Source organism: Schistocerca gregaria, unplaced genomic scaffold, assembly GCF_023897955.1.
Source record: "Schistocerca gregaria isolate iqSchGreg1 unplaced genomic scaffold, iqSchGreg1.2 ptg000461l, whole genome shotgun sequence".
NCBI lineage: Eukaryota > Metazoa > Arthropoda > Insecta > Orthoptera > Acrididae > Schistocerca > Schistocerca gregaria.
The window spans coordinates 213,660-227,184 of record NW_026061879.1 but is presented as its reverse complement, the minus strand read 5'-3'; the positions used below and the strand labels follow the sequence as shown (position 1 = coordinate 227,184).

The following is a 13,525-nucleotide window of genomic DNA, read 5'->3' as shown; positions in this document are numbered from 1 at the left end:
ACTTTAATGCTAAACATTGATTTCGTGACGTTAAAACAAATGATAAACGTTGAATATGCAGTCATTGTAATATAACACAAATTAAATGTTCGCGTTCACTTTCATAAATTCTTGGTGTGAAGGGCATGTAATGACTAACTCAGTGGTGTTAAGACTTCTACGCGATTTAAGGATATAGAACGTTGTATTATGGAAGTGCTATCTAATGTGCGAAGGGTGTAATACAAGAAATGTGACAATATTAGAAAAGATACGACGAAGCATTTCATCAATAACATAGATACAAGGTTTCACTGCCAGAGACACACCCCTCTGCAAAATTGCTGTTCTCAACAGAAGTAAATACTTTCACAAAAAAACTAAATACGTGATATGAAGTTTTGATTACATATTAAAGCACACTTACCTCTTCTACCTTCCCATTAACGTCAGAAATAGTCGTTGATAAAAACAGTTTTCACCGTGCGTTTGGGCGTTAGTCTGTACAGGACACACGTCCACCCTCTGAAAACTAGAAAAGTGAATGAAATCACTCCTCCTCATCTCACGCCATAAGACATTGTAATTAATTTTGTTGTTAAATTAAAGTACATTTTTCTTGTCTATTAACGTACTGGTATGTAAATCATAGACAGATAAAATATTGGTAATGTATATGTATAGTGAATTGTCGTCTTTTGGAACACGCTACCATTATCTAAATTAATTAAAGAGCTGTACGATGGATAACAATTTGAATTCCTTTATTTTATAGGTTTTATAAATCAAGCAATAACGTAGTGTCACTCCCTTGCAAATGTTGGTGAACCTGTTCGGGTTCAAGAAAAGAATAGCGTTTGTACAATGACTGTGATGAAAAACGCGCGAAATGTATCAAATTTGATGTGTTTATGTATTTTTTAGAGATTACAGTGGAAGTCGAGCACTGATCATGCAATTAGAAGAGAGAATTGTAGAACTCGGCCGCGAAAAAGATATCGCTGCGTTGTCTGCATATGTTAATAAATTGGGTATTAAACAAGTGAGTAAGTTACCAAATTAATAGTGATACCCTTCTTGGGGTTGTCATCGGTATATTGTCAGCTGATACGATCACACAACCTCGGCATTTACTAGTCACATTAAGTCATTGTGAATTGAATACACTGCACTCTGTACTGTCTCTTAAGTCAACGGATAGGGATTTAGAGTTTACTTTGTAAGTCTGCAAATTGTTCCTGAACCGTTAAGTACTATCATTGCGTTTTTCTCTTGATTGGCTACACTTAAATTCATGTCATTCGAAACAATCCTATTTTTGCCTCTACCACACTGGTCACCATTGATATTTATGTCCATGCCATCACAGCTGTCGCACAGACTGGGAAAACAAAGTTGATGAACTACAGCCTGTGTTGTAATGTCAATTCACTAAATTCGTGTAGGCCGTTGGTTCAATATTTTGGAATTCCGCGTCCGCTATTCCTGTACATGCACCGACTCCCCACATTTTTGGTTAATAATACGAGCTCGCTCAAAAGAAACGACAGCATACACTCAATGAACACTGCTAGATTACTAACTAAAAAGCACTTGGATAACACTTCCATAATCATTGCTCAGAAAGATATTGAATTTTTCTCATTTAGGCCTACCTTCTTATGGTGTTTCCATCAAACCTGAAAAATGCGTGATAATCACCAGTTTTTGAAGACCTCAATTATATGCCTTCTTATGTCTCCTAGATTTTCTCCTGTTCAAAAGTACCTTTCAGTACCTTAGGGTTTTCATATAATATTAAAAATGTGTTAATTAGCCTTCTGTGATTAGCTTCAGCTTCTAACACGGATGAATGAAACTAATAAACAACCTCCACATCGTGTGTGTGTTGTTGCCCATTTTTTTTTTTATCTGCATGTACACTCTGCAAACCACTGAATTGCAGGGGAGATGGTATGCTACATTGTACCAATTATTACGGTACTTCCCATTCTATTCACATATGGAGTGTGGGAACAATGGTTGTTTAAATGCTGCATTCAGTGCTGTAATAGATCTAATCTTGCCCCTCAAGATTGTTTAATTGCTGCCATCTGTGCTATGATTAATCTAATCTTGTTTGATTTTAGCCGGTTCTTGAAAGTATGATTTCTTATGATAGTTTACGTCTGTTTTTGAGAGTCTGTAAGTTCAGTTTCTTAAACATCTCTGAGACACACTCCCATGTGTCAGACAGACCATTCGTGCTGCTCCTGTCTGTGTACATTCAATATCTCGTTAGTCTTATTTGTTATGGGTCCCATGCACTCATCCTTAAATTTCCCATAGCCCCTGTGACAAAAATAGTTCATACCAAATGTACAAAAGAACCTTCTCCACAAATAGTTGCAGTCACTTCATAAATACACTGACTAACCAATCATGGGCGTACACATGCTAACTCCTGGATCACAACAGGTATTAGAAATTCCTCCAGGACCATGAAAATGCTTAACTATAGACTGAAGAGTTGGACTGACCCCAAGCTTAAAGAACATGTAACAAATTACAAAAAAACATAGAAAAGTAATTACAAAAGCAAAATTACTAAGTAATGATAAATTAATAAGAAAATCAGGCTATAAATCAAAAACTATTTGGGAAATTGTGAAAAAGGAAACGAGCAAGTGCCTCAAGGATCAGGAAATAGTACTCAAAAATGGTGAAAATATTGAATTAAAAGATGAAACTCTGGCAAATTACATTAATAATTACTTTTTAAGTGTACCAGTGTCATTAAGTAAAAACTTTACTAAACATGATAAATTAACAGCCCCAAAAGTAGACAGTAGTATGTTGTTAACTCCCACAAATGATAATGAAATATTGAAGGTGATAAATAGTCTAAAATCAAAATGTCTGCAGGTGTGGATGAAGTGCCTGTGTCAATAATAAAAAAAGTTGCCCCACAAATTATAAAGCCCCTGGTACATATTGCCAATTTGTCTTTCAGCGAAGGTGTGTTTCCTGAGAGGTTGAAAATCTCTAAGGTTGGACCTCTGTTTAAAAAAGGAGATACATACAAGGTAGAAAATTATAGACCAATATCCCTTCTCCAATCATTTTCAAAAATTCTAGAGAAATTAATGAAAATCAGACTCATAAAATACTTAGATGCTCACAAACTTCTAAACTGCAATCAACATGGCTTTCGCTCGGGCCACAGCACAGAATCAGCTATCTATGCCTATACCAAAGAGATTGTCAGGAATCTCAACACTAAAAAATGTGTAGTGGGAATTAACTTAGATTTATCTAAAGCTTTTGATACAGTAAATCACAAAATTCTGGTAAACAAGATGGAGGCAATAGGTGTAAGGTGAGTTGTGAAGCAGTGGTTTGAATCTTACCTTCAAGATAGAACTCAGGTGGTAGAAATCATCGCAGAACATAAAAATAAGAAAATCAAATGGGTCTCAGATGCAAAGAAATTGGAAATAGGGGTCCCACAGGGCAGTGTTCTTGGTCCTTTTTTTATTCTTGCTTTATATAAATGACATAAAAAATCCTAATATTTCTACCAAAATAATGTTCGCAGATGACACTAGCATAATTATAAGTGATGATAAAAAAAATCATTAACCACCACAACTGATATAGTCCTGAAATATATTCAACATTGGTTTAATGCTAATGAGTTAACACTTAATCTAAATACAACAAATTATATATAGTATGGCAAAGCAACTCAAGATATGGACCTCCAGTTAAAACTAATGGATAAGAAGATACAGAGTGTACAATCCACAAAGTTTTTGGGCATGCACATTGATCAAAACTTAAGCTGGAAAGACCATCTCAAGTACTTATCCCACAGGCTCAATTCGGCATGTTTTGCATTGAGGATATTATCTAGAGTATGCGGCACAGATTGTACTAGACTAGTGTATTTTGCTTACTTTCAGTCCATCGTGTCTTACGGCATAGTGTTCTGGGGTAAAACTAAATCAAGCTTAACAGATATCTTCAAACTTCAGAAAAGAGCTATACGAATCATAACACATAACTCTCCAATAACTCATTGTAGGCCCCTTTTCAAAGAACTGCAAATACTCACAATACCATCACTGTATATTTTTAAAAGCATTCTGTGTACAAGAGCTCATATGAAAAATCTACGTACAAATGAGGACTGCCATAATTATAATACTAGAACTCGTAAGAATTTGTATGTAGAAAGGGTAAGGACAACAAAAACCCAAAAGCATGTAAGTTATTTTGGAATAAAACTTTACAATGTTCTGCCAGTGTACATGAAGGAAATAATAGATGAAGTAAAATTTAAGACTGAGCTTAAAAATTACCTTTTAAGCAAAACTTTCTATGACAGATGAGTACTTTGATTGTGTGTAAATTTATTGGCAAAAGTTTTAATTTGTATGTCTAAATTTGTACTTTTAAAAATGCCTTGAAAGTGATACTCCATTATTACGTCTGGAGTACTTGTACTAGTTTGATAACTTTGTTGTGACAATTCCTACATCATGTAAATGATTTATAGGAAGATAATAAAATGAAAATGAAATGAAGTGAAACATACACTTGAACCATATTCTAGGATGGGTTGCATGAGTGATTTATAAGCAGTGCCCTTTGTAGACTGATTGTACCTCCCCGAAGTCTACCACATGCTTTATCCATGACTGAACCTATGTGATCATTCCATTTCATATCCCCACAAGTGTTACTCCCAGGTAGTTGTATGAGATGGCAGATTCCAACAGTGACTCATTGATATTGTTGTCATAGGAAACTAGGTATTTCATTTTTTGAAGTGTGCAATTTCACTTTTCTTAGCATTTAAATCAAGCTGCCAGTCTGTGAACGACTTTGAAATGTTATCGAGATCTGACTGAATAATTGTGTAGCTTCTTTCACACAGCATTTCATTATAGCTAACTGCATGATGTGTGAAAAGCCTGAGGTTACTATTAAAATTGTCTGTAAGGTCATTAGTATATAACATGAACATTAAGAGTCCCACTAAAACTTCTATTGATGACTCTCCACCCAAGATAACAAGCTGCATCCTTCCTACCAACAAATCATCAGTCCAGGTGCAAATTTCATTTGATACCTCATATGATTGTACTTCCACTAAAAAACGTACATATGACACTGAGTCAAATGCTTTTCGTAAATCAAGAAATACTGCAGCTATCTGTTCCTCTTGATCCAAAACTTTCAATATGTCATATGAGAAATGAGTGTGTCATGTTTTGTTTCAGATAATTAATTTTGTTGGAATACATGTCGGTTGGCATGATGGAGGTCATTCTTTTTGAGGTACTTCATTATGTTTGAGCTTAGAATATGTTCTAGGATCCTACAACAAATTGATGTCAAGGATATTGAATGGTAGTTTTGTGGATCACTTCTACAATTCTTCTTGTAAATAGATGTGCTCTGTGCTTTCTCCAAACTGGGCATAGTTATTTGTTAAGGGAACCTATGTAAATTATTGTTAAGACTAATTGTGAGACTTTTCCTCTAACTTGTGGAGAAAACAAAGGGACACCATCTCATATACAACACCAAAAATGTGTTGTGTATATGAACTTGGTGTATTATCTTTGTGGAGAAATCCACAAAGTTAGAATGGTGTGTGAAACTACACATGTCATTTATCAGCTGACATGCCTGCACTGCACAGCCTTTTACATGGGTATGACAACAACTTAACTGGCTGAGCGCATGAACGGACACAGACGAACTGTCCGCCTAGGAGATGTCCAATACCCAGTAGCGGAGCATGCCCTCGAGCATAATTCTAGGGACCTAGGAACCTACTACACTGTGTGTGCCATTTGGCTTCTCCCACGCAACACCAGTCCCTCTGAAATGCGGAGATGGGAACTTGCACTCCAACACATCCTTTCATCCCACCATCCCCCTGGTCTGAACCTATGTTAAACAACCTCACTCTCCCATTTACTCTTCAGTCTTCTCCTCTTTCCCTTTCCTCTTTAGCCATTCATGCATCTTTTCATCCTACATCTTTATACTATATACTCCTTTACTTCTGTATGCATCCTCTTTGGTTTGAAGCTGGCACAGTACTTACAGTAGAATATCTTTGGCTTCCCTCTGACAAACATGCCTCCGTCCTTGCTACCCTCCCTGTTTTCCTTTCCCTGTTGCTTCAAAACCTGGGTTGTGAGTAACTATCCCTTCTTCCCTTTCTTTCCCCTCTCTCCTCCCTGATGAAGGAACATTTATTCTGAAAGCTAGGAACGTAAATTTTCGGTTGTTTTTTGTGTATCTATCGGCTGTACTGAGTTGAGGTAAGTACTGGCCAGCCCATCTATCTCTTTGTTAGTATTTGTTTCACATCTTTATATGAGATTTTCCATTAATTATTTAGATTATTTATTTATAACAATAGTATACTTATTACAATATCAGTAATGCATGTGTGATTCAGTTAGGGCATTGAAATAAATAAATAAATAATAGTCTAAAGATAGCACAAGTAACCCCGATTTACAAGAAAGGTGATAAATCAAAAATTGAGAACTACCGTCCCATCTCAATCTTACCTGCATTTTCTAAGGTAGTTGAGAAAGTTATTTATACTAGATTAATGACATTCCTGAGTCAACACAATTTAATATTTGAAAATCAGAATGGCTTTATGAAAAACAAGTCAACTTCAGTAGCCGCAGCACAATTAATAGACAAAATAATAACTGCCATAGAGAATAAGGAGTATGTAACTGGAGTGTTCCTTGATCTAGAAAAAGCTTTTGATTGTGTCAACATCACCATATTACTTGACAAGCTATGGAACCTGGGTATTAGAGGAACTGGCTATGATCTAATAAAATCCTATATGTGCAACAGAAAACAATTTGTTTTGCTTAAAACAAAAAGTGGGTCTTTCAAATCTAAAATTACTGATATCGAATATGGAGTGCCTCAAGGTTCTGTCTTGGGACCCCTTCTTTTCTTAATTTATGTTAATGACATACAGTATTGTTCCCCTAACTGTAAAAAAATATTGTATGCAGATGATACATCAATTGTGTGTAGACACGAAGACTATGACAGTCTGGAGGTGCTGTGCAACAGTGTAACTAATGAAATAGTGAAGTATTTTAATGAAAGCCATCTAAATGTAAGTGCTTCAAAGACTGCAATGATGGAATTTAACACAAGGAAACAAATAGAATTTGGTATGAAATTATCCATAGGAAATGACATTGTGAAAAAAGAAAAATGGACAAAGTTCTTGGGAATTACAATCCAGGACAGCCTCAAATGGGACATGCATATCGATTCCTTAGCCTGTAAGCTGTCGAAGAATGTATTTGCTATAAATATGATGAGCAAATATTGTAAGGATATGGGTGTACTAAAAACTGCTTATCATGCACTATTCTCATCAAATTTAAACTATGCTGTAGAAATATGGGGTGCAACAACTCAAGCCAACCTAAGCACATTATTAATACTACAGAAAAAAGTTATCAGAATTATTTGTGGTGCCAAACCCAGAGAATCATGTCGAAATCTGTTCCCAAAATTAGGAGTGCTTACCATTATAGGTTTATACATATTGAAAGTTATATTGCTCGTTAAAACAATAAATCCAAATTTCAACTGTGACCTGCACCAGTACGATACAAGGCAAAAGTTCAGATACCATGTAAATAGCCACAGAACAGCTTTATATGAAAAAAATGCACTTTATGCTGGGCTGAAGCTAGCTAATGCCCTACCAAAAAGTTTCACAACCCTTCCTAGTAACAAATTAAAAGATCAGCTAAAAAAAATTCTAATTGAAAACCCTTTTTATTCCTTAGACGAGTACTATATCTATATGAAAAGTGCTTCATAAGTATGTCAAGCTCATAGTTTAAAGTAACTTACAACTAATACGATGTTGATAACAACAATATTTGTAATATTGTGATTGTATACTACCAAATGTAAAATGCATCAAATGTAAAATTTATTAATACAAACAAACCATTAGTTTTTAAATTTATAAACTGACGTATTCAGAAGAATAATCTATATGATGTCCTGAAACTGTATTATTTCTAGGGATTGTATTTGATTATTCGATGTTGAATAAATATTATTATTATTATTATTATTATTATTATTATTATTATTATTATTATTATTATTATTATTAAAACAATTACATAAGTTATACAAAATGGACCTAACACAAAGAATTGACTTTGCAGGTAACAAAAGTTGAATTGTCATTGAAGTTACTTGTACTAAAACTTAGTACAATTTATTCTGGAACCATACTAGATTCCTGCAAAGTTGGGTTGGAGTAGGAAACTGAGGGATTTCAGACATTTGCTAGATTCCTTCTTTGCCAGGGTTTGGCACCTTACAAGGGAAACACCCCATCACACCCCCCTACCCCCATCCTCAGATATCTACATATATACTCTGCAAACCACTGTGAGGTGCATAACCACTGTGAGGTGCATGGCAGAGGATATGTCCCATTGTATCAGTTATTAGCGTATCTTTATGTTCCATTCCCACAAGGAGTTCTGGAAGAATGATTATCTGGATGCATCTGTGCATGTAGTAATTATTCTTCTTATCCTCAAAAATCCTATGTGAGTGGTACATAAGAGGTTGCAGTATATTCCTAGAGCAATCACTTAAAGCCTGTAAATTTTGTAAGTAGGCTATCTCGGGACAGATTACATCTATCTTTGAGAGTCTTCCAATTTAGTTCCTTTAGTATCTCTGTGGCATTCTCCCATTGATTAAACAAACCCCATGCTGCCCTTCTCAGTATACATTCAGTATCCTCTGTTAACCCTATCTGGTAGAGGTGCCATACTCTTGAGCAATATTGACTGGCCATTTGTGATTATTCCATTTCATATCCCTAAGAAGTTTTACACCCATGTGTTTGTAATACTTGGCTGATTCCAACAGTGATTGATTGATATTAGTCATAGGGCACTACATTTTTTCATTTTGTGAAGTGCAAAATATTACATTTCGGAACATTCAAGCGATTTGCCAATCTCTGCACCACTTTGAAATCTTATTAAGATCTGATTGAATATGTATGCAGATTCTTTCAGAAAGTACTTAATTATGGATAACTGCATCATCTGCAAAAAATCTTATTTTACTATTAATATCTCCTACAAGGTCATTAATATCCAACAGGCACAGCTGAAGTTAATTCTACATCTGATGACAACTTTTCACCCAAGATAACATGCTGTGTCCTTCCTACCAAAAGTCCTGAAGTGGCAAAATGGTCCAGTGGATAGTCCGTCAGAAACTGAACATGAATCAAGCATGAAAATAGGAAGAATGTGTACTGAACTGCGAAAGAAAGAAGCAAAACCGAAACAGTGAAAGTTTCAAGCTCAAGGTGTGCAACATCAAGTGAATTTGAACAGCCAGGGAGGGTATTGTGATTATGTGGTGACGGTGCTGGATTGTGCTGGGGGATATCAGTGTTCAAATCTCACTTGTGTGTCATTTTATTTATTTACATTAAAAACAAAGATTCCAAGACTTACCAAGCGGGAAAGCGCTGGTAGATAGGCACAATAAATAAAACACACAAACACACACACAGAATTTCTAGCTTTTACAACCGACGGTTGCTTCTTCAGGAAAGAGGGAAGGAGAGGAAAAGACGAAAGGATGTGGGTTTTAAGGGAGAGGGTAAGGAGTCATTCCAATCCTGGGAGTGGAAAGACTTACCTTATGGGGAAAAAAGGACAGGTGTACACTCGCGCACATACAGACACAAGCAGACATTTGTAAAGGCAAAGAGTTTGGGCAGAGATGTCAGTTGAGGCGGAAGTACAGAGGCAAAGAAGTTGTTGAAAGACAGGTGAGGTATGAGCAGTGGCAACTTGAAATTAGCGGAGGTTGAGGCCTGGCGGATATCGAGAAGAGAGGATGTACTGAAGGGCGAGTTCCCATCTCCGGAGTTCGGATAGGTTGGTGTTGGTGGGAAGTATCCAGATAACCCGGACGGTGTAACACTGTGCCAAGATGTGCTGGCCGTGCACCAAGGCATGTTTAGCCACAGGGTGATCCTCATTACCAACAAACACTGTCTGCCTGTGTCCATTCATGCGAATGGACAGTTTGTTGCTGGTCATTCCCACATAGAAAGCGTCACAGTGTAGGCAGGTCAGTTGGTAAATCACGTGGGTGCTTTCACACGTGGCTCTGCCTTTGATCGTGTACACCTTCCGGGTACAGGACTGGAGTAGGTGGTGGTGGGAGGGTGCATAGGGCAGGTTTTACACCGGGGGCGGTTGCAAGGGTAGGAGACAGAGGGTAGGGAAGGTGGTTTGGGGATTTCATAGGGATGAACCAAGAGGTTACGAAGGTTAGGTGGACGGCGGAAAGACACTCTTGGTGGAGTGGGGAGGATTTCATGAAGGATGGATCTCATTTCGGGGCAGGATTTTAGGAAGTCGTATCCCTGCTGGAGAGCCACATTCAGAGTCTGATCCAGTCCCGGGAAGTATCCTGTCACAAGTGGGGCACTTTTAGGGTTCTTCTGTAGGAGGTTCTGGGTTTGAGGGGATGAGGAAGTGGCTCTGGTTGTTTGCTTCTGTACCAGGTCGGGAGGGTAGTTGCGGGATGCGAAAGCTGTTTTCAGGTTGTTGGTGTAATGGTTCAGGGATTCAGGACTGGAGCAGATTCGTTTGCCACGAAGGCCTAGGCTGTAGGGAAGGGACCGTCTGATATGGAATGGCTGGCAGCTGTCATAGTGGAGGTACTGTTGCTTGTTGGTGGGTTTGATGTGGACGGATGTGTGAAGCTGGCCATTGGACAGATGGAGGTCAATGTCATGGAAAGTGGCATGTGATTTGGAGTAGGACCAGGTGAATCTGATGGAACCAAAGGAGTTGAGGTTGGAGAGGAAATTCTGGAGTTGTTCTTCACTGTGAGTCCAGATCATGAAGATGTCGTCAATAAATCTGTACCAAACTTTGGGTTGGCAGGCTTGGGTAACCAAGAAGGCTTCCTCTAAGTGACCCATAAATAGGCTGGCGTACGAGGGGGCCATCCTGGTACCCATGGCCGTGCCCTTTAATTGTTGGTATGTCTGGCCTTCAAAAGTGAAGAAGTTGTAGGTCAGGATGAAGCTGGCTAAGGTGACGAGGAAAGAGGTTTTAGGTAGGGTGGCAGGTGATCTGCGTGAAAGGAAGTGCTCCATTGCAGCGAGGCCCTGGACGTACGGGATATTTGTGTATAGGGAAGTGGCATCAATGGTTACAAGAATGGTTTCCGGGGGTAACAGACTGGGTAAGGATTCCAGGTGTTCGAGAAAGTGGTTGGTGTCTTTGATGAAGGATGGGAGACTGCATGTAATGGGTTGAAGGTGTTGATCTATGTAGGCAGAGATACGTTCTGTGGGGGCTTGGTAACCAGCTACAGTGGGGCGGGCGGGATGTTTGGGTTTGTGAATTTTAGGAAGTAGGTAGAAGGTAGGAGTGCGAGGTGTCGGTGGGGTCAGGAGTTTGATGGAGTCAGGTGAAATGCTTTGTAGGGGCCCTAAGGTTCTGAGGATTCCCTGAAGCTCTGCCTGGACATCAGGAATGGGATTACCTTGGCAAACTTTGTATGTAGAGTTGTCTGAAAGCTGACGCAGTCCCTCAGCCACATACTCCCAACGATCAAGTACTAAGGTCGTGGAACCCTTGTCAGCCGGAAGAATGATGATGGATCGGTCAGCTTTCAGATCACGGAAAGCCTGGGCTTCGGCTGTGGTGATGTTGCGAGTAGGATTAAGGTTTTTCAAGAAAGATTGAGAGGCAAGGCTGGACGTGAGAAATTTCTGGAAGGTTTGGAGAGGGTGATTTTGAGGAAGAGGAGGTGGGTCCCGCTGTGATGGAGGACGGAACTGTTCCAGGCAGGGTTCAATTTGGATAGTGTCTTGGGGAGTTGGATCATTAGGAGTGGGATCAGGATTATTTTTCTTCGTGGGAAAGTCATATTTCCAGCAGAGACTACAATTGTAGGACAGTAAATCTTTGACAAGGGCAGTTCGGTTGATCCTGGGAGTGGGGCTGAAGGTGAGGCCTTTGGATAGGACAGAGGTTTCGGATTGGGAGAGAGGTTTGGAGGAAAGGTTAACTACTGAATTGGGGTGTTGTGGTTCCAGATTGTGTTGACTAGAATTTTGAGGTGTTGGGGGGAGTGGAGCTGGAAGTGGGAGATTGAATAGATGGGAGAGACTGGGTCTGTGTGCAATGAGAGGAGGTTGAGGTTTGTTGGAAAGGTTGTGGAGGTGAGTGAGTTGCCTTTCCGGAGGTGGGAAACCAGGAGATTGGATAGTTTTTTGAGGTGGAGGGTGGCATGCTGTTCATATTTTTTTCACAAAATTATGAACTTTCTGTCAGGTCATTGAGTGTCTATTCTCCTTCTGTAGTCTTGGCAGTTGCCATTCTGTACACAGTTTTCATACTGTACGGTGGTTATAGAATATGAGTCGTGGTAAGACTATACTCTCATTGCAAGTAAATGTGACAAATAGTGAGAACAAGTGACAAACAGCATAGACTTCTCACAGAAATGAAAACCGAACACCAATCCCTGTCTTCGCAGTGTCGTGGCTGTTCAGATTCACTTGATGTGCTCATCTGGAGCTTGGACAGTTCAGTGTTTTGATTTTCCTTATTTTTCACAATTCAGTACACCTCCTTCCTATTTTCATGTATTATCCGTGTTCAGTTTTTGATGATCTATCCACTGGGCCGTCTTATCACAAAATGTGAACTGGTCATGTTGGGGAGTTTCCCTTTTAAGTATCATACAAAGAAAAGTATGAGGAAAATACCATAGAATTTGTGGGCTGTGCCACCCTCCCTCCTCCTCCCCCCCCCCCCCTCCATGTCATAGAATAGTCACATTTTGCAGGATTATAAAAAAATTTCTAGATTTTGGGAGTAATGCTGGATGAGGTGTACAAAGCCATTCCATGTATGAAGGAAGGGAAGGATTTTGAAGATGGTGGTGTTTCAGTAGAAATGATTAAACTGAGAGGAAAAATTGTACAAAAAGTGCTTGTAAGATTATTTACAGAATGTTTGCAAAAGAAGACAGTTTCTGAAAACTGGAACTACATTGTAATCTGTAAACTCCACAAAAAATGGGGAAAACAAGACACAATAATTACAAAATGATCAACTTTCCCTTCTTCTCGTACAAACTAAACTAACGTGTCTCAGGAAGACCTTAATGGTACTGATCGACTTCCATGTCATCCTTGGCCTATGGGTGCCACTGGATGCAAATATGGAGGGGCATTTGGTAAGTGCACCACTCTTTCTGCCATTCTCAGTTTTCAGGACCAGAGCCACTACTTCTCGGTCAAGTAGCTCCTCAATTGGCCTCACAAGGGCTGAGTGCATGACTGCATGCACAGGAAAAACCTTATATTTTAATCAGGTAAAGGAGAAAGTGGGGTAGAAATGGTTAGAGTGCAATGAGCTGCATTAGAAAATGAAACAGTGTGTATGACCTACCACTTTGTCTG

The 13,525-nt window shown here is 38.8% G+C and overlaps 1 protein-coding gene across 1 annotated transcript in view; it reads left to right on the top strand.

The window, feature by feature from the left end:
• The first annotated feature begins 829 nt into the window (after window positions 1-829).
• Window positions 830-13,525, top strand: part of LOC126313022 (Fanconi anemia group I protein-like) — a 219,071-nt gene continuing 206,375 nt past the window's right edge. The window contains exon 1 of the mRNA XM_049992250.1: window positions 830-1,021. Coding sequence (XP_049848207.1) covers window positions 932-1,021 — 90 coding nt within the window. The 5' untranslated portion in view covers window positions 830-931. The remainder of the gene's footprint in view (window positions 1,022-13,525) is intronic.